The following is a 20,324-nucleotide window of genomic DNA, read 5'->3' on the forward strand; positions in this document are numbered from 1 at the left end:
AAGTGTTTGAGTAAACAGCGTTGCAACCAAATACAATTGAGTAATGGTGAGTCCTTCTTCAAACGTAGAAAAACAACAGAAAACAAACTAAAAAAGCCTCCATACTGCTCCTGTGGTGTCATCCAAGTGTCCGTAAGCCCCGGCATTCAAATTCCACTCAAAAGGGCGTCATTTACACCATGTTTTTAGCCTAAATGTCTCTGATATCTTCCTAAAATTACAACTCAATTCTCAAATGTCCGATTTTTTCCCTTGAAGTGGCCCTAATACTCCGTCGTAGTAACAAGACATTGAAGAACAGAATGGCTGAATTCAGATGAAGGTAATGTAGAAACACTATTAGTTCGTCCACCAGAGAGCACAGACACAAGATTTGTACAAAGTAAAATCTCCCACTCAGCATTATGGTCGCATTCCTAGACTGTATATGAAGACGAGTCTTCACCTTGTCCCACTATCCAGAAATGAAGCCAAAGTATCCCAGATGCGAACGCTACCTCTTCTCTCAGAGTCTGCGCTGTAAAGATCAGAGGATGGAACCGCGGCATCAAGGTTGTGCTGATACATGTGCTTGAAGTCAGTCTCAGCTGTCAATCATAGAGTTTCACCCCAAACTTACCAGAAATATTAAGACTTGGACAGTGTCATAAGAATTAATTAAATGATGAAACCATCCCCGAGAAAAATGTATTTGATGTGTACTTACTTTAGTATGATCATGTCCCATCCACTAAAATAGATGAGGCAGGATTTATGATGTATACTGCAGCCAGCCACCAGGTGGCGATCGGGATACTTTGGTTTTACTTTTGGGGATGAGTCATTTCTTCCATCTTTATATACAGCGTATTATGACAAAGCTTTACATCAATAAATCTGAGGAATCTGTTTTCACATTGTTTGTCATAGGTTGATCATACTCTTAGCATTTTAGCAAATCAACATCAGTGTTGTCAAGTGAATATAATTACAAGACACTTTCATTTAAAGATCTTCTCTACATTTTTATTGCATCACATGGATGTTTGAGATGTACAGTATATGCAGTGATTTACACTAGAGGCTGATTTCACATTCAGCTGCTGAAGTCAGTGGAACGTTTCTCGGTGCTCGTTTCAAAAAGAGAATCGGTATCTGTTGCCCTCGCAGGACTGTAATAAACACATCATTTCATCCAGATCAAATGACCGACCTGCCTGTGTGTCGTCCCCATGCTCTCAAAGTGCATGACCGGAGATTTCAGCTAGAGAGACATACTCCACTGAAGCAGACGATAGCCAGAAGTTAGCGAGCGAGTCACAGAAACGTCGGCTTCTAGCAGTCGTCAGTCAGTGCACGTTCATGTGTTTTGGGGCTGTAGCTTTGATGAGGGGGCTGATAGGAAGTGGTGGGATGTATCATTTTTAAAGTGCAGCCCGCTTTTCTAGGATTATCAACCCTAGCTTTAATGCCTACAGGGCACATGCACGGCACAGGAGTGTGACACTAAATGTCTTCAAACTATAAAGGCTTGGGATTGTTATGTTATTCGTTCAGACAGGTTTGTGTCTGGTAACACAAAGACACACAAGACATGACCTTTTTAAATTATTTCTTTATTTATATATATTTATTTATTCATCTCAGTTTGGTTGATATTCTTTTTAATCATTGTTGTTGCACTTTAGTATTTTTGTACTCAACAGAAATGAACATAAAAACAAACAAAAAATGAACCAATTGAAAAGAAAATGAACCTAATGAGAGGAGCAGAGAGCTTGCTGCCCAAAAAGTGAGGCCGGGATGGAGAGAAATAAAAAACAAAGTCAGGGATGGAGACAATCAGACAGAAAAGAAAAGAAGGAGCCGGGTCAGTCTGATCGGGCAGGAGATGTGTGCGTGAAGCAGCTCTCCCCCCATTACCTCTGAATCATGTGCAGTGCTTTCCATTCCCTCCAGCGCTCCTTTCCTGTGTGCCACTGGTCACAATATCAGACATAGTGGAGCCGCTCGTCTTTAATTTTAGAGTTTCTATCCTGTCATGAGACAAGAGACGTGCAGACGTTTCCTCTGCAACACATCAAAGTACTCAGTTCTTTCTCTTCCAGATCTCACTTTATGGGCTTGGTGTAAAGAATGAGAGAAAACAGCAGGTAAGATCTGAGAGAGGAATGAATGAGAGCGGGAGGGGAATGTGTGATGAATGAGAAGTTTGGTTTTTCCTCCCGAATGAGACATTGATTTTGAGAGAGAAGCCAAAAAAAACGCATCAGATCGAATTCATTCCATGAATCTATCCCACTCCCCACTTAACTCCTGCTCTTGTTTTTAGAGATAAAGCCAACCCCGTCCAGTCTGAATAAGAGCAACTGCTGGTAAACAGGAAGTGACGCAATGGGAATGGAAAGCAACAGGCGCTGCATGACACCATCTACAATTCTCTCATGTACATAGCAAACGATGTCAACCATGCAGCCAGGTATTGTGAAATCTGGCCAGTATAAACACAAACAAGTGGAACAATATTTCTTTGCACCAGTCTCTTGCTGGCCCAATATAGACTCTATATCCAGGGGTATTGTACTCTATATGGGAGGATAAATAGATGTTAAACAATAAAGAAAATTAAAAGGGGGGGGCGTTCAATCCTTGTCTGTGGTCCCCAGGGTGCTGTAGCCTCCATGTGGCTGTGTTCAAGCTCCACTATGCTCAGGGTGCACAGACCTTGGTAGACATGTTTAAGGTGGGCACGCCTCGCCCTGCACTCACCACAACCTTGTATTCCTCCGCGGCGCAAAAACTTCATTCATCTGTGGTCGCCTTCTGCAACAAATGTTTCCCTTTTAGGCTTTGGAGGTTTGTCCAAAGACAGGATCCATTAACCGTTCATGAAATGTAACCTCCTGGGATCGTTCCTTCCAGGCTTGAGGGAGGGAGAGGGGGCTAACACAAGTTAAAGAAAACCAAAAGAGGGTTGAGGGCAGTTGAGTAATAGCAGTTGTAGTTTCCTCCTTGGTTGCAATAATAAAAGATTAGCTTGCGAGGAGGGGGCCATGTCCGGGATGCTTCATCTAATCAGAGGCTGATGTAGTAAAAGATGGTGAGGGTCACAGCAAGAGAGAGAAAGAGAAGTGGGTTTGTCCATCTCCACACTTGTGATGTTCAGGATGATATGTCAGCTATTTTACAAATTATTCCCTCTTTATTTGTCTTCTTCTTCTTTTTTTTAATTTTTTTTTTTAAGAGTGTCAAGTCTCTGTAGCACCCGAGCCAACCCAGACAAAGCCCAAAGCCTGACCCTGTATAGCCTGCCGCAACTACAACGTTAACAGAAAACAGGCCCAAACATCAACAAGAATGACAGTCACGACAACAACGACTGAAATTATTCTTTCAAGAGCAACACAAAATAATTACTCTCCTCTTATTCAAGTGTCTCAATATAATAATATTAGAACAGATAAGGACAATCTTTTTTAACGGGACAGAAAGAGCAGTGTCTCTTCTCTCCGTCCTCTTTTGGCTAGAAATCTCAAAGATTCATAAAACAAAAAAACTAAACAAAAAGAGAACATTTTGAAGTACAAATGATAAAACAATACAAATATAAAAAAGCCTCCCCAACAACATCTAAAAACAAAAAGAAAGTAACAAAAAAAAAAAAAAAAGTTTGATACAGAAATTGCAATAGCATTCTATACATGGCATCACTGTACAAGGAAAGGAGCGAAGGTCTGGTAAATCTACCCACAATGCAATACACTGTCACTGACGTAGGGGAAAAGGAGGATGGCGAAAGAGGTGAACACAAGGTGGGGAAAGTTAGGGTTGGAAAAGGGGTGGGGGTGGAATTGAGAGGCAGGGTAACATCGTGACGGGTAATAAGGAACTGTGAGGAGGGGTGGAAACAGAGAGAGGATAGAGATAGCTTGAACCGAAAGTGCAGAATTACTTAAGTAATCAAAGAACAATGTTGTCTTTCTCGCAACACAGAACTGTAATAATAATAATAATAATAATAACAATAATATTCATCAGAATAAAACTTCTTTGACAGAAAACAGTAATAACAACAAGAGTAACAATATTGACCATAATGCCTAGATGGACATTAGCCGTAAAAATGAATATTAAAAGAAAATTAAAAGAAAAATACCAGAACAAGAGAACAAACAAACAAACAAAACTATGAGAGCTGGTTTGTCCTGTGCGATGTCACTGAGCTCTGTCTTTGGAGAGAGAGCGGTTTTGTTGCCAGTTGGAGCTTGATCAGAGCCTAAATCCAAAACACCACCCACCACTCGGTCAAAAAAGGGGGGAGGGGTCGCAGCAGTCGAGATTTCGGCCCGTGTCGGCATGATCTGCCGCATGGCCAGCAGGAGGGGGGAGGGTGGCAGACTTACTCTCATAGACAACCTTCATGTCCGCTCACGCCTTCTTCTGAGTCACACATGAACACTCACGCCTTATGTGAATACTTTGGGTTTGTGGCAGCAGTGAGTGTGTGTGTGTGTGTGTGTGTGTGTGTGTATGTATGTATGTTTGTGTGTGCGTTTGTGTGTGTTGGACTCCATGCGTTCTGTGAGTGTGACTGCACCGATGCGTTGGCCGATGCGGCACATAACGAAGTATGCCAACAGTTAATAGCAGGATGAACGGTGAGAAGTAGAGGTTAAGGTCAGGGCAGCAGGTGGGTGTGGGGGGTGGGGCAGGGTACAGGTTTGTAAGGGAGTGAGGTGGGGGGGAGGGGGCAAAGTCAATGATCACTAAGTGTTAGAGGGAGGAATAGGAACCCCCGATCTACAAACACGACGGGAGGTGAAAAGAGGAGACATCCTGCAGCAGTGGACGCTGGATGTCCCTGCAGAAAATGCTGGCACTTTGACCTTTGAACCCCAGGGCCCTACCTGTGACCCCCCGTCCCCCCCTATCTGATGTCTACACCTATCCACACTCCCCCTCTCTCGCGTAAACTGCTCTCCCAAAGACAGATGGAGACAGACAGATAGACGCAGAGTGTCCCCCTGCTTAGGGAGACGAAGGTGGTTTGGCGTGATGCTGCTCAACACAAGTCAACACAACTCAGGATGGCTGATATGGACCGCTGTACACAGGAGACACGATTTCCTGCAGGGAGACACAAGAAAAGAAAAAAATACACAATAATTAGTTTAACAAAATAATTATGCTGCAAGTCTTTCATAATATCTAATGTGAAATATGACCCTCCAGTGATATCCGCCCATTTGTTTTATTTTATCTTCACAACAAAGACATTTTCACACAAAACTGGTGTTTTGAGACAAAACTGGTGTCAACATCGACACTGGACATTTTGAAAGAAAAGATGTGTGTCTGCTCAGTATCTGTTAAGCATGTACTTCGGGAAGCGTCTGCAGTTTCCCATTAGGGTTGCAACTAAAGAATATTTTGATGATTAATGATTAATCTGTCTTATTTTGTCGATTAGAAAGCATAATTTGATCCTTTCCAGCAATTTATTCGAAAAGCGACTTCATATTCTTGTACTATTCTGTTTCTATTTGTATTACAGATATCGGCGACTTAATTATGATGATAATTCCACATTCAGACAGCTACAATTTAATTTTGACCATTCATAATTCAAGTTCATGATATCCATAACACTATTCAAACTAAAAGTTCAAACAAAATTTAAGGCATCTCTAATTGAGGCGAATTAAAGATATCTTGAACTAGAATTAAGATAATAATATAATATATAATAATATATTTCAAATAAATTGTAGATATCCATAATGAGAAATCACACACACGTCTATAACAAAAGTAGTTTGAATCTTACTGTGTAACTACAGATGCTGAAATGTTTTGGGTAGTTAAAACACAACTAAGTTTTTGACAAGTCAGAATAATGTTATATATATATATATATATATATATATATATATATATATATATATATATATATATATATATATATATATATATATATATATATATCTTAGTCCGGTTTGTTTCATTTTCATTTAAATCTGTTAGCTGTAATTTCCTGTGAGTAGGTAATGATAAAATTTTCCCTCTGTATAAAATGAAAACATCTTTTCTCAGAAAGTGCCATTTTGTTTTAAACAGGAAACTTTATATTAACTGTCAGTGCACAGCCTAAAGCACAGAGTACCGTGCATTTGGTGCGTATCTTGTTATAAAGTTCTTTTTAAAGCCTGAAGAGTGTAAGTGGAGTCCGATTTTCTCCGCAACGTGGTTCTCCTTTCCTAACTCCTTACAGATTCTCCTGCGCATCTTTCCTTGACCCTGTGACGTAATCGATTACTAAATTATTTGTCAACTATTTATATAATCGATTAAATCAATTAGTTGTTTCAGCCCCATTTCCCATTTCGACCTGCTGCAACATATGCGTGAATATACCTTTAAGACTGGCTACGCTGTTCATGTGCTTCTCCTTTTAGAACTGTATGAGATGGGATGTCATCGTTTTCAAGACATTTGACTGATGAAATACAACGTGATTCGCTGAAATACTCGCTTTAAAGGCAAAGTGCTTTATGAGAAATCAAGTTTGTTTTTCAACGCTCTTAGTCTGCAAACAAGCTTTTCAAGTAGCGTTTCAATATTGAAGCAGAGCACAGCATAGTTTCACTGACTCAATCAACAATGGAAATAACAATGAAGAAGATTCAGACCCACAAGATGATCCTGCTGACCAAAGCTCAGTCAGTTAGTGACATGTTTGAGGAGGAGGAAGAAGGAAGGGATCTCTGCAAGTGTGATTGGTTTTTTGTTTTCTTTTTTAAATGTTGACAAAGTTTATTGAAACGGCAATGGTTTACAATGAAAAGCCTCAGAGGACGAGAAATGTAAGTTTTTGTACATGCTGGCATTTCTCTCAGCTCTTCAGAAAACCCTCAGATTTTAGGTGGTTGTTTTTAAACAATGCTTAGATGTTAGAATGTGTTTTCATTCAGCTCCTCAGGTCTTGATGGGTTACATGCATTTGTAGGTATCCAACTAATTCTGGTATATAAAGTGAAGATAAACCTTTTGATCTGTTAGTGTGTGTACCTGTGCTAGACCCCAGCCTGCTCCATGCTGTACTGCAGGTCCGGGGGCTTGTAGCTGAGGAGCATGTCACTGGTGCAGGAGGAGGGGTAGCAGGCTGCTGCATGGAGCTCCCCTTCAACATCACATACTGCAAGAGAAACATTTATAATTTAGTCACACACAAAGAGAAAATCCACAAATAGTTTACGATTATCTCATATCTCCTACTGACCTGACTCTTCCCGGTGGCGCAGCTGCTGGCTTCCTGTCAGTGATGTCTGGCTGAGGATGTCTGACATGCAAGCGGAGCTTAATGCCTTCCCAGCCAACAGGCTCATTCCAGACATTGGCTCTGCCTGGTCCTGAGCAGGAGGTAAAAACGACGATGCTTAATGAACAGCTTCTACTCAACTAAGGACTTTGTCTTGGATGATTGGTTTTGCTTACAGTGCATCAATGCCTCCAAAAAGTGAAAGTCACAGTTGTTACGTAGTTGTTAGAGTGCCAGTCATACAAACATTTGGTTTCTTCCTTCAAGCTACCATCCTAAACAGGATACCTCCTGTATCTCTAGCACAGCACTGGTCAGGAAAATGGGCCAATACTCTAATACACACACAACAAATATTAACATGCCATCTAAATATGAAATGGTTTGTGCTGTTTTTGCAAGTTATCACCCTTACACTACATTAAAGCCCAGTCTGATCAAACATTTTTTATGCACCAGCCTTACTACAGCTTCTCATAATGAAATGTGGCCAATCTGGATTAAGTAGCTCATTAGCAGACTCACAAAGGCATCATCACAGGTCTGGATGGTGTGGTGGCGCTGTAGCTGTCCACGGGACCTATAGGCGTCACCCTGGGGACCTCTTGAATATCCCACTCCGTTATGATCAGGCACCTCCATGGCCTGCCCCGGGGGCCTGCACTCCACATGCTCAGATTCTAAAATAAACATTAAGTACATTATAGTGTACAAAAATAAGAAAATTGAAATGCTCTGATGTTTATCTTTCAGTCTTTTTCAAAGAATGCTAGCAACACAAGGTAAACGAATATATTTTTGTTAGTCAGGACAGAAAATGCAACAAGTTTTATAAGACACATGTCAACAGGTCTTACCTCTTGTTGCGGGAGCATTCCTGATGAAGCCGCCATGCCTGTGTGTTGGGGAATTGTAGGGTGGGGTGCCTCCTCTGGGAGGCCCCAGGAGCTCATGACCTTCTCCTGCCTTGGCCAGCAGGCCCTCGTGCGTGTGGTGGTAGCCAGTCGGCACCTCATCCTCCTCCATGCTCTCTGAGTGAGGTAAGCTGGGGCAAGGTGCCTGTGCTGGGTGCTGCTGCGGCTGGACATCTGGGGGTCGAATCTGGAGGAGGTGGAGGTAGTGCTGCCCTCCGGAGGCACCTTGCGGAGCCGGGGGATCCAAACTCTCGCCCTGAGTCAGCTGGTGGAGAAGCAGCATCTCTCCATACTCTTGGGGTGGACCGCTGGGTGGTGTGGGGGTTGCTTGGCAGCGAGGGCTCTGCCTCTTCAGCAGGGCAGCTAGGTCTTGGGGGGGCAACCTGGGATCGGCGTGGCCAGTTAAAGAGTGCCGGGGGGAGAGGAGGCCCTGCAGAGTAGGAGTGACGTGCTGTTGTGGCGGGCGGTAGTCCAAAGGAGTTGGGGAGAGCAGGGCCTGCTGTAGTGTAGAGGGGGGGCCATAGCTGCCAGCCCCCACTGCCCCGCTCTGGTAACCCTCCAGGCCGGGGACTTTAAGGGAGGCTCCCTGCAGGTATGGGCTGAAAGAGGCTCCCCGGGAGGCTGGGTCAACACCAGAGAAGATGTGGGGATTGAACTGTGCCTGCTCATAGCCTGATGTGAAGCGGCCAAGACTGCGACTGGATTGGAAGAGGGAATGCACAGGATGATTAGTGACCTGCTGTCTTACAGCAACATGCTCCTACTCCTCTTTAGGGTGCAACTTCAACACCTTGCTTTCAACAATCTCCATTAAATCACTGCACACAGAGACACTTCACTTCAGATTCGGTCCAGGTATAAATGTTCACTAAGAGGTGTAAAGATATTTCAAGTGATCAATTATGATTGGTGTGTATTTGAAGATTGTTAAATGTTCTCTCAGTGAAGGCAGTCCTGGTTACCGGGGAATGTTAATGGGATAGTGATATCAGGGGTCACAGGATGACAGCTCTCCTACTCCAACTGCTGGGACCTCAACATATACTTTGCTCCTAAAACACCTACATCCAACCACTCACCCAGCTACTATGTAGTGGAGAATTTGTCGAGGATATCATCTCTGGCAAACTCGAAGTAGGATGTTAGTAATTTTAAATACAAGTAACAAACAATGTCCTCATTGACTGCCCCTTCATACACAACATTTATGGGTGTAACAGTATTGATATCAAGTCTCAAAATACAATTCAAAAAAGAAAAGTTAAAGGAAATAAAATAAAACAAAAAGATGGAAGAAGACACCGAAACAGAAACAGTCCAAAGGTATTGCTGGTTTGGCAGCCATCGGGGGACTTGGTGAAGGGATGGGTGGGGTCACCTGTGCATCTCGGCGTTGTCTGCACTCAGCTGCTTCCCGAGGACTCTGTGTCCCCCTGGCGTGGACAAAAAGCTGCACTGTCTCTGCACCCCACCTCCGAGTTCCACTTCCTGCACTTGGATGGTCACCTATACAAACAATCAATGTTAGTACTCATTGTTGATCAGGAAAATGGGTTATGAGCCTTAGTTCCATGGAAGTTTAAATAATACATGTTCTCATCAGCTGAGAAACAAATGACAAGCACATTAGTTGATCGGCTCTTTGTAGTCACCTGCTGTTGCTGAGGTACACCCTGGGCCAATGGGACAGTGGATGGTGCTTGTTGATTGGTTGGTAATGTAACTCGGGCCAGACCTGTGGGAGGAGGGCTACCACTTTGTCCCTGGTACATAGCTGGAGCGCAGTGCTGGTACTGCACCTGTGATGGACCTCCTAGGGAGGAGAGGAGAAACTTAAAAGTAGAAGTTTTCCCCCAAAATAAAGTCAGGATTTGTATACAGATAACAAAAGTGTATAAAGTCAAACTAACTCTAAAAAATATAATTAATAGTAATCCACCGATGACTGGAGAGTAAAATGCACCACTTTACCTACACCAGTTACAATATGAGAGGTATTGCACTATGCCCTCTAGGAATGGTATTACTAACCATGTCCTTGCATTATGCCTGCAGAGCAAGGTGGAGGGCTCTGATTGGTCTGTCTGAAGAGGTGGTTGCTGGGATGTGTTGGCGGAGGGCTGGAGGGCTGGATACGCAACCTGAGGGAGGACAGGACAGTGTAGGAGAGGAGAAGAGAGAGAAACGACAAAGATGTGATGTAACACGGTATCAAGTTCATTGTGCAATAGCTGATGAGTAATGTGTATGTGTGTGCGTGTGTGTGTGTGTGTGTGTGTGTGTGTGTGTGTGTGTGTGTGTGTGTGTGTGTGTGTGTGTGTGTGTGTGTGTGTGTGTGTGTACCTCTGAAGCTGGTGGGTTAGGTGACTAGGCTGGCTCTCTCCATGGCCTAAAGACAGACCCTGCAGATAAAGAGAAATTCAATTGCTCAGAGCTTCAAGTTAACATGATGTGTTACTGTAATTATGACCATGTACAGCTATTGCATCAAATTATTTATATGCAAATAATAAACATGCATGTCCCAAAGGAAGGACACAAGCTGATGAGATAAATGAGGCCACGATAAATGTCCAATGTCCATGTAACCTGCTATTATCGCCAAGTCAAATCCGGACCTGCCACCTGTGATTAAACACACATATTACATACACAGCCGCACACATTCAAATTGTTTATGGCCTCCTTGTGCTCCTGTTCAAGTTGTGGCACTTTTTAAAAGCAGCAAAATACTGATGAAGTATTCACTACTGACCATTTCAGTCTTTATGTGATCTGTTTTAATGTACTAGCTAGGTCGGTGTGAGTAGTGACATATTTGAGCGGAAGTTAATTGATTCAAGGTGGTGTCACAGACTTTCATGAAAAAATAAATCCTTGCATCTGACTGGGTTTCCTATAAACTGATTTGATCATTTTAATTTCTTCAGAAAAAAAATATTCTTAGGTTCTCACACGCTGTCTGCCCACGTTTCTTTAATTTTTACTCGTACCCATGAATTTATATAAATGTACTTTTTACCCATAACACATCTTTTATAGGTACCCAACCAGGTGCAGGACTGTAGCTTATATCTGAGCTTTATACTTTATATTGTATGAGTTGCTGTCACACAGCTCATTCCATCCTGCATGAAATATCATGGCAGTTTCTGCGTAGTTTTGGTTTGTTGCATCTTCAGGAAACATATTGATCAGCTTCAGATACCTGGATTTGCTGGTGGAGGATTTGTTGCTCTTGCTGGTAGAGGATATGCTGCTGCTGGGTGTGCTCCAGGAATCGATCATCGTGCTGGGCAGCATATATTTTCTGGAGCTGCTCACACTCCTGTAGGAAACACAGACAGGGAGTGCAAACAATATTAAACAAAAAAACCTTCAAACAACAATCACACAGCAATAGAGCACAGACAAGTAAAATGTTACAGATGAGAAGTGAGTAAAAACAAGATAAAATAAAACATTATCAATTGATTAAAATAGTCGGTAAGATCAGAACTAGGAGAAAGCACACCTATAAAAATGTGTCTTCAAGAGAGATTTGAAAAGAGGATAAGGAGTTTGCCAGACAGATCTCCTCAGGAAGGGATTGTTCCAAAGGCCGGGAGCCCTGACAGAAAAGGCTCGGTCACCTTTGGTCCTCAGCCCGGACAATGGAATGGCGAGCACATCCTTCACTGAGGAACTGGGGTTGCAACCGAGCACATATGGTGTCAACAGATCTGAAATGTACTTAGCTGCAAGTCCAGAACGAGCCTTAAAAGTCAGCAATAAAATCTTAAAATGAACCTTAAAAGTTACTGGAAGCCCATCAACAGAAGCTGAAAACTAAGTAACATGCTCTCTTTAGCAGATTTGGTGAGGATCTTTGAAAGTTTCCTGAACTGCAGAAATCATGACTGGACAAGGTCATTAGGTCATAATCAAAGATGACACAGCGATTTTAACATGAATAACTTTGGGTAAAGTTATTTATGTATCTGTATTTATTATTTCTATCCTGCTACAATACAAAATTATTTATCAACAGTAAATCATAAATTTATCAGAAGTAAGCTTTTCCCATCTTGCTAGCAATTCCTGCTGCAGCAGATCTCAGCAGTAACCAGTCTGCTTAGTGTAATTAGTTCACTCTGTTTAGTGTTCAGAGGAACCAAAGTTTAACACCATGCGTCACCTCCTGACTGTTAGCCTAAAGCTGCTCGAATGGCATGACCAACACAGGTGCACTCAAACAATTAGGCTAATGATACTAATCACATTTAGCTAATTCAACTAGTTGTGCTGCAAATTATAAAAGCAGGTCCTTCTACAGAATTCCAGTCTGAACCACTTTTCTGCTGCATATGATTGAGATGCGAAAGCCTATTGCCTCTAAGCACTCTGTGAAGTCCAGACTTCCAGAAAACAACAGGCTTGTCAACTTGTATGACCTGCTAGAAACACATAATACACACTGAGGTCATGTCATTATCCCTGCGCTTGTTTACACACAGTATCTTCCCAGATGAAAAATATGTACACTCATAATAGGAGAAATATCAGTAAACATTTAAGGTTTTCAGGGGTCCCGAGCTGGGTGTAGGTCATGTGTGTTAACCTCTCCTCTATCCTTATTAACCCTCTTAACACTTGAGTTAAGATAATCCGGGCATGTCAGTTCATGCCTAAGATGAAGCACCCACTGCGAACATGATGATTATCTCTTCCTTTCCTACGCCTCCTACTGGGTGAGGTAATCTCAGTGCACTGTCACTGCGAATGATGTGATGTCTCGAGAAGCAGCTTGAGGTTTTCTCAGGTGAAAGAATTCCATTGACCTCATCTTAAGAAACTCTCTCCACTCTGCGTCAAAAGAGTGCACAGCAAGTCGGAATTGTTTCAGTGTTTTACTGGCAATCTTTGCAATGTTCATGACGGTCAAATAAAGGGGAATCGGCAAAACATAATCTTTAAAAACAGAGAAACATTAATGCCAATGGTCCTTGGTGTGGGACCAATAAAGGAATCTTGAATCTTAATGCTTGGTCCCTGCTCTGCCAAATCTGCCAGACTGTTTTTTTTTCCTGAGGGAAGTTTTAGGAAATCAAACAGTTACCTGTGGTTTTAAAGAAAAAAATGGATCACACTTCGACAGGTTTGTGCAATGTATAAGAATTGCCAATATATTGTTTGTTACAATACTATTATAATGAGATATCTTATATCATATCAATGCTACTCACTGTATCCTTGAACCTAGCTCCTTGTCTACATTCCTGCTTTCACATATGCACTGAACTCTGGACAGTTTCCTGAGGTTGAATGTCAGAATTCAAACCTCAGAGTCAGTAGTTGCTCTGTATATTTTCCGGAACTTTTCTTGGCAGCTTGGCGGAAATTTACAATGAGCGAGTGGGCTTGTTGATGGAGTTTCTAACATGCAATTGAAAAAATTAAAAAATTAAAATAAAAAAAAGAATACAAATATCTCAAGATGAAAAAGAGGTGCCATACCCATGGAGGATGCCAATGAAGATATTAATTTGGAAAGACAACTAGATCCAAGATCTTTTGGCGATAAGGGCATATGCTGGTGTTGAATTGTTGTACACAAAAATACTTGATTTCTGCAGCGGAATTTATACATAATTTCCTGTCTCCTGCATGCTCTACCCAGATGCCACCCCTTGACCTTTTCCTGTTGTTATGAATGCACCTGACCCAGACTCCTTCAAATTTCTTCATATATGAGACCCAAGGCAAAGTTTTCGAGAGCGAAAAAAGCTATAGAGTAATATACCTGCTTTAGCTGCTTAATGAGGCTGCTGTTCTCTAGATGAGCCTTGAAAGCCTGGATGGTGGCGGCGCCATCAGAGAACCGTCTGACAGGTGAGAAGCGCTCCATGGGAAGATGAAGGGTGTTACAGTCCTTATAGCTGGATCTGAGGAGGGGACCGAGGGGACCACAGGGACCACAGGGACACACACGGACACACACACACACACACACACACACACACACAAAGACACAACGTAACACAGACACATTGACACACACATATGAGACACAAACACATGACATGAGCTCTTTAAACTTCAAAAATGTATTTAGTGAATCGTAGCAAGTATCTAACAGTGGAACATTTCATGTGTATGAAACAGAAAATCAGATTCACACAACTGATAGGTTGAATGAATCCATGTAAAAGGTATCCTTTAAATAATTTAAATCCAGTTCTCATGACAGAATGACCATCAGTTTTTAGTATTATTACTTTATTATTAAATATCATTTAGCTGAAGCTTTTATCCAAAGCGACTTTCAATAAGTGCATTCAACCATGAGGGTACAAACCCTGAACAGCAAGAATCATGTAAGTACAATTAGCTTCAAAAAAGCCAAACTACAAAGTGCTACATGTAAGAGCAATATATATGTGCAACTAACTTATATATATGTATATACACCAGAGTTGACGATGGTTATTAGACCACCATCTTCTTAACTAAGGTGTAGTCGGAAGAGATGTGTCTTTGTCTGCGGGGGAAGATGTGTAGACTTTCTGCTGTCCTGATGTCAAAGGGGAGCTCATTCCACCATTTGGGAACCAGGACAGCAAACTGTCGTGATTTTAAGCTAAGTCAACTTACCATTTTTACAGTCTCTGTGCTGTGCTTAGGACACAGCAGATAGATGTGGAAAATGCCCCATAAACAACTACTACATGGTGGTATGATTCATAGAAAACTAAATTACTGGACAAGATGACTTTTGGACAGCAGTGATTTTCATCAAGAAGTTAAATTTTTCCATCAAAAAAGAGTCCGCTTTTCTAAAAGTACTCCATGAACAAAGATAAAAAGCCTCTAGCTTCACACATCTATTCTACTTGACAGAGGATGCTTTCTTCAACGAGCACAAATTTACTCAACTCAAGCCCTTTATTCTATAACAGGTCCTGCCTACCACTGCATCTAAACACAAAAACTCACTTTTCTCACAAGAAAAGGTTTGCCCAGTTTCTAAACTGAGTTGGAGGGACATGATACTCTCAGGGACTGACAGCTAGAATTACTACATGGACAACACAACAAATATGGCCACTACAGGAGATAATATACACAGAGATAGTAGGGGTGTAACAGTACACAAAAATCTCAGTTCGGTACATACCTCGGTTTTGAGGTCATGGTTCGGTTAGGGTTCGGTTAGTTTTCGGTATGTTTTCGGTACAGTAGAAACAAGGAACAGAAAACATTAAACTGATTTTTTTCCTTCTTTTTCTTCAACCCTGGTTAACTACGGCTTTGTCTTTCTTACCTTAGTTTTTACAAAGTAAAATTGCAAAATAAACACTAAAATAGTCAAATAAATATCCATTAAGGTGCAGCATGTAAAAAAAATAACTGTACTTAACCTGCAACGTTATTGTATTGTATGATTATCATTATTAAATATATGTATTTTCTTAAAAAAAATGATTAACTACCACATAGTTTGAAGAGAGGGTTTGATGCCCTGCTGGTACTAACAATGTCTCCACTGTGGAGAACACTCTCACACTAGGGACAGAGGTTTATAAAGGGCTGGTGTGACTCGCTGGCTGAAATGCGGACGAGAGGGAACTTTGTAACGGGGCTCGGTTACTTTCTGTGTGTTTGAACCCTGCGTTCTCAACGTCAAAGAACGGTCGCATATCCGCTGCTATGAAAACACCTATTATTACCTCGTTATTGCTTTGACACGGTCTGAATTATTTGCAAGCGGCAGCTTTATTGTTGTGGGGAGCTGGGTTTGCACGGAACTCGTTTTTTCCTTGTCCCACTAACGCTAGTGTTATTCCCAACGTTAGTGGACATTACTACGGTGATACCGTTTCAAACAAGTCGGCATGTTCGATGTGCTACCAGCTACATATCCCATAGCAGTCGCTCAGTGTCTGCTTTTGTAAAATCCACTCATCTATGTCCGTCATCATTATAGTTGAATGATAAACTAAACTGAAATTCTTCCATTTCGGACACATGTACCGTTACACCCCTAAGAGATTGTGATTTAAATTTCAGGGGTCTTTTGTACAAAAACAGGCATACACCTGTCACATACCTGCTCTTTCCAGGTTTGGGGAGAAACATATATTTTGAATCGAGGTTTATTGGTAATATGGAGATATGTCTGCCATGTGCCACACTCTACTACGATGCCATTATTTTCAAAAAATATCCTTCTTTGGAAGGTGCACAACCGTCCCCTGTTGTAGGTACTTCAATAGCAGCGTGTGTGTGAGTGTGTGTGTGGGGGATAGAAGAGTTAGGATTGAATTGCCCACATTTTATTTGTGGGTTCTTGCATTTGTGTGTGTGTGTTTGTGCATATACAGCGCAGAGCGGGCGTGTCCCCTCACCGGGTGTATGTGTCGGGGGCCCAGCCCCCCCTCTGGCGGGGGCCCTGGGGTCGCTGTGACTCTGCTGAGGGCTCGCCATGCGATGTGCTCATGAGAGCATGCGTCGTGTGCCGCTTGGAGCGGTTCGCCAGGTACCTGGGCCGCAGGGAGGGGGGAGGACGGGGTTGAGGGTGAAAGACAGGAAGCAGCGCTGGTCAGCTCTCTGTCCTCATTGGCTGGTGAGGGAGGGGGGGAGAGGCCCGCCCCTTCCCACCTCTGCCAATTGGTGCCATCATTCATATCATCTTAGCCAATCAGAAAAACAGTTAAATTACACCATAGATGGATGTTAAGCTTGAGGCTATCCCACAACCCCCCAGCTTCCAATTTAAGGACTGGCCGGGTTGCCTTTTGTTATCACTGGTTTTGCAAGCTTCAGAGTTAGCAAAGCTGTGAGAGAAAGAGCAAGAAATTATTTGGCACTTTATGAAAGAGATAAAGAAGTTTTCGGCCAAAGAGTTTGAGAGATAGGAGGGCTGGATTTGGTGGCAGATTGAGTTTGGAATTGTGGCAGAAGGCACTTGCGCGATGGACAAAGGAGGAGAGATGGGATAAGCACCACAGCCGAGTGGCCACCTCCCGTGGGAAAAGCAGAGCAGCCTAAAGGCACTCACTCCCAGCAACCCAGGACACCAGCGAAGCCTGCAGAGGCTACTGTCTGAAGAGGACCAACTGGGAAACCCTAACCTGGACTTCTGAATCCAAAGCCCTATCTCCATAGACCAAACCTGTGGCTTGCTCTTCAATGGTTACACCTGTTCTTTAACAACCCTTACTATAGTTTCTGCTCATTCTATTACAGCTTTTTCACAGTATATCAGAAAAAGGTCCCATAATCAAAATTTTCAGGATAAGCTGTTGGTAGGTAAAAAGTATGTTTTGCATGTCACTGCCCTGTTGTATTTAAGACCTGTAAGAGGTTAAACTCACATAGAAAGTCATGATGCAGATGTGTATTTAGATGTACACTTTGTAAATTATTTTAAATAATATTTAAATAATGTGAGATCAAGGCTTAAATGTAAATCTAACTAGCAATATGAACTGAAAATTATAGATCCTAATCCTTAACTTAATTGTCACAGGCTATGGGCCTTCCAGAGGATCCAGTATAGACAGCACCTTTGTAAAGAATATCCCAAAACCATCACTGTGGGTTACCTCTGTACTGCCTCTTGGTCTGGTTCTCCGTCCGAACCCTCTTCGTCCACGGGAGCTACTGCAGGGATAGGGTGCTGAGAGAGGCAAAGAGTTTACTGGTCAGCACCCCTACAGCTTACATGATGGGAGAGTAACAAACCTCACAAATACTGAAATCCAGACCCTTTGGAATAACACCAATACTCACCGGGCTAGCGACAAGCGGCGAGGGCCCCCGGGGCCTCTTGAGGAGCTGAGCGTGTAGTTGAATGTTAGCCCCACCGTCGGAAGCTCTTCGACCCAGAGGCCCCATGCCGTTGAGCAGTTGCAGAGTGGGTGGCTGTAGCAATGACTGCTCCTGTGGCATCATCAGACGTAAGAAGTTAAACCAAAGACAAAAATCAATGAAGTTGATATTTAGATTCAACCAGTACACACATTAGAGGTTTCTGCAGATAAACTGATTGACACCAGAAACCCTCTAATTGCTAACCGAGAGACCCCGACTCACTGTACCTTGTACTCCAGCTGTTGTGTGGGCTGCATGCTCTGTGTGGGCATGAGAGTGTGCATCTGGCCCATAATGGGGGCCAGTGGGGGGAAAGGGGGCTGTGGCACTCCACCACGTGGGAAACCCGGTGGCAGTTTCTGTAGGTCCTCCTGCATCTCTGTCCTGTGGTAGGAGGAGAGAGAATTACAGGAAGGAGTCAATGGTTTAAGTTATGTTCAAGAACTAAGCTCATACATGAGTTGATGGTTTATATGGGACAAATTACTCAAATCTATCTTAAATAACCCAGACGCCACTACCCTTGTATCAACGTACCATCAACTAACCCATTTAGATCGGATGCAACCGGATTGAGAAATGCATTATGGGATATGTAGTTGATTTTTAGTGAGTTTGTACAGTAGTGTTTTCATTCAGGAAAACAATGATGAAAATAACAATGAAGATTCAGACCCCGAGATGATCTTCCAGCTGACCCACTGAAATATTCACGTAGTTTAGGGAAACCACAATTATTTACGATAAAAGTCAATGTTTAATTTGTCAAATATTTTTATTTAATGTCTCTATCTGCTTAAGTGGCTGAGAAATTGAATCAAATGATCATTTCTGTCAGCCCTTCAGAAAACCCTCAGGGTTTTGCTTAGGTTTTAGAGGTTGTTTTAATTTGGGCACCTTATGTCTTAAAGGGTTAACATTTCCCATATGTGACTGAATATTTAATACTATTAATTTGATTATTTGCAACCAAAATGTGTTACCTTTGGTCCGGTACCCCCACAGTGTGCCGCCTCATTGAGAGGTAGCGAGCCATGGCCTCAGGAGATGGCTCCTCTCCTTCATCACTGTCCAGTGCCATGCTGCCATCAGGCTAAACATAACAAAATAAAAAAAACACATATAAACATATTGTCATCAGTAAAGTCTGTAGTGCAGAAAATGAATCTAAAGTGAAACCTAATCCAAATATAATATACATGCTTCAAAGTCCAGGTCTTCTATTAAAATCCCTGGTGCAATGCAGCAATATGACACATTCTTGTGTTTCACAGCGTTTGTGAGTCTGTCTTGAGGCTCTGTATGTGTACACGTATGTGTGATTGTGTCTGACCAGTCTTGAGATGAATTTCAGGTTACACTGACAGTTGTAAACTCCACTGCTAAAGCTTAAATAATGGACAGACAGCCAGTGACCTATAGGGTCGGGTACCGTTCACATCTAAACCGGTACCGGTCCTAGTACCCATCTCAACTGTACTCTCTCTTTTACTCTTACTCATGTTTACATACTCTCTTACACAGATGCGCTCACAGGTACCGAAATTTGGCACCGATATATTTAGAGTGAATCGGTACCTGGTAGTACCAACGTTAATCAGGCGGTACCCTTAAAAGTACACAGTTCAGTACCCAACCCTAGTGACTTCGAACAAGCAAATCTACAAATATATGACGAGCATATGTTGTTGTGTTTACTGACTTATGCTGCAAAGAGCTTTTCCGACAAATTACTTGTCAAAGTCTAAGTAAAAGCCATGATTAGGATTTTCGGCTCGATGAACAACAGTTCTGATTGATCTCAGCTTAGTATCAGGCATGATCAATGCTGCCCGCACACTGAGGCTACGCCGACCCAAGCCGGTGGACACCATAGTCAACTTACCTCAACAATCTGGTTCTCTGGGTTGATGAGCTGGACATGGGGAACGGTCATGCTAACTGGATTACCCTGTGGATCTGTCTGCTGGAGGGACACACACAAGCACACAGGTGATGTGAGGATTGCACCAATTTGCTAATAATCTTCTTAGTGCAGTGGGATTGGCAGATGTGGGTTAAAACCAATCAACTCCACTCAGTGGACAGACATGCTGCCTACTGTAGGTCAGGCTGATGTAACAGTCATGTGAAACACTACACTCTTCAGAAATCAAAGAAAAAGAAAGATGCTTCTTTAATACAAAAAGAGTGAAGAAATCTGTCTGATGGTTCCTCCGGGTCTCACAAATCAAACTCTACCTTTATACCAATGATGA

General features: G+C 42.4%; 1 protein-coding gene across 4 annotated transcripts in view; it reads right to left on the reverse strand.

Annotated features, from left to right (window-relative positions):
- Positions 1 to 1,577: 1,577 nt before the first annotated feature.
- sik3 (SIK family kinase 3) overlaps positions 1,578 to 20,324 on the reverse strand; it is a 36,243-nt gene continuing 17,496 nt past the window's right edge. The window contains exons 10-26 of one of the 4 annotated variants that reach the window (XM_034603821.1): positions 19,952 to 20,029; positions 19,050 to 19,159; positions 18,294 to 18,450; positions 17,986 to 18,135; positions 17,799 to 17,872; positions 16,599 to 16,733; positions 13,994 to 14,135; positions 11,420 to 11,539; positions 10,555 to 10,613; positions 10,243 to 10,352; positions 9,864 to 10,024; positions 9,590 to 9,717; positions 8,155 to 8,909; positions 7,823 to 7,977; positions 7,259 to 7,388; positions 7,048 to 7,174; positions 1,578 to 5,106 (exon numbers count right to left, since the gene is read on the reverse strand). In XM_034603821.1, coding sequence (XP_034459712.1) covers positions 7,053 to 7,174; positions 7,259 to 7,388; positions 7,823 to 7,977; positions 8,155 to 8,909; positions 9,590 to 9,717; positions 9,864 to 10,024; positions 10,243 to 10,352; positions 10,555 to 10,613; positions 11,420 to 11,539; positions 13,994 to 14,135; positions 16,599 to 16,733; positions 17,799 to 17,872; positions 17,986 to 18,135; positions 18,294 to 18,450; positions 19,050 to 19,159; positions 19,952 to 20,029 — 2,586 coding nt within the window. In that variant the 3' untranslated portion in view covers positions 1,578 to 5,106; positions 7,048 to 7,052. Of the gene's footprint in view, positions 5,107 to 7,047; positions 7,175 to 7,258; positions 7,389 to 7,822; positions 7,978 to 8,154; positions 8,910 to 9,589; positions 9,718 to 9,863; positions 10,025 to 10,242; positions 10,353 to 10,554; positions 10,614 to 11,419; positions 11,540 to 13,993; positions 14,136 to 16,598; positions 16,734 to 17,798; positions 17,873 to 17,985; positions 18,136 to 18,293; positions 18,451 to 19,049; positions 19,160 to 19,951; positions 20,033 to 20,324 lie in introns of all 4 variants that reach the window. The other 3 variants (XM_034603820.1, XM_034603823.1, XM_034603824.1) reach the window with 3 other exon arrangements.

Source organism: Hippoglossus hippoglossus, chromosome 13, assembly GCF_009819705.1.
Source record: "Hippoglossus hippoglossus isolate fHipHip1 chromosome 13, fHipHip1.pri, whole genome shotgun sequence".
NCBI lineage: Eukaryota > Metazoa > Chordata > Actinopteri > Pleuronectiformes > Pleuronectidae > Hippoglossus > Hippoglossus hippoglossus.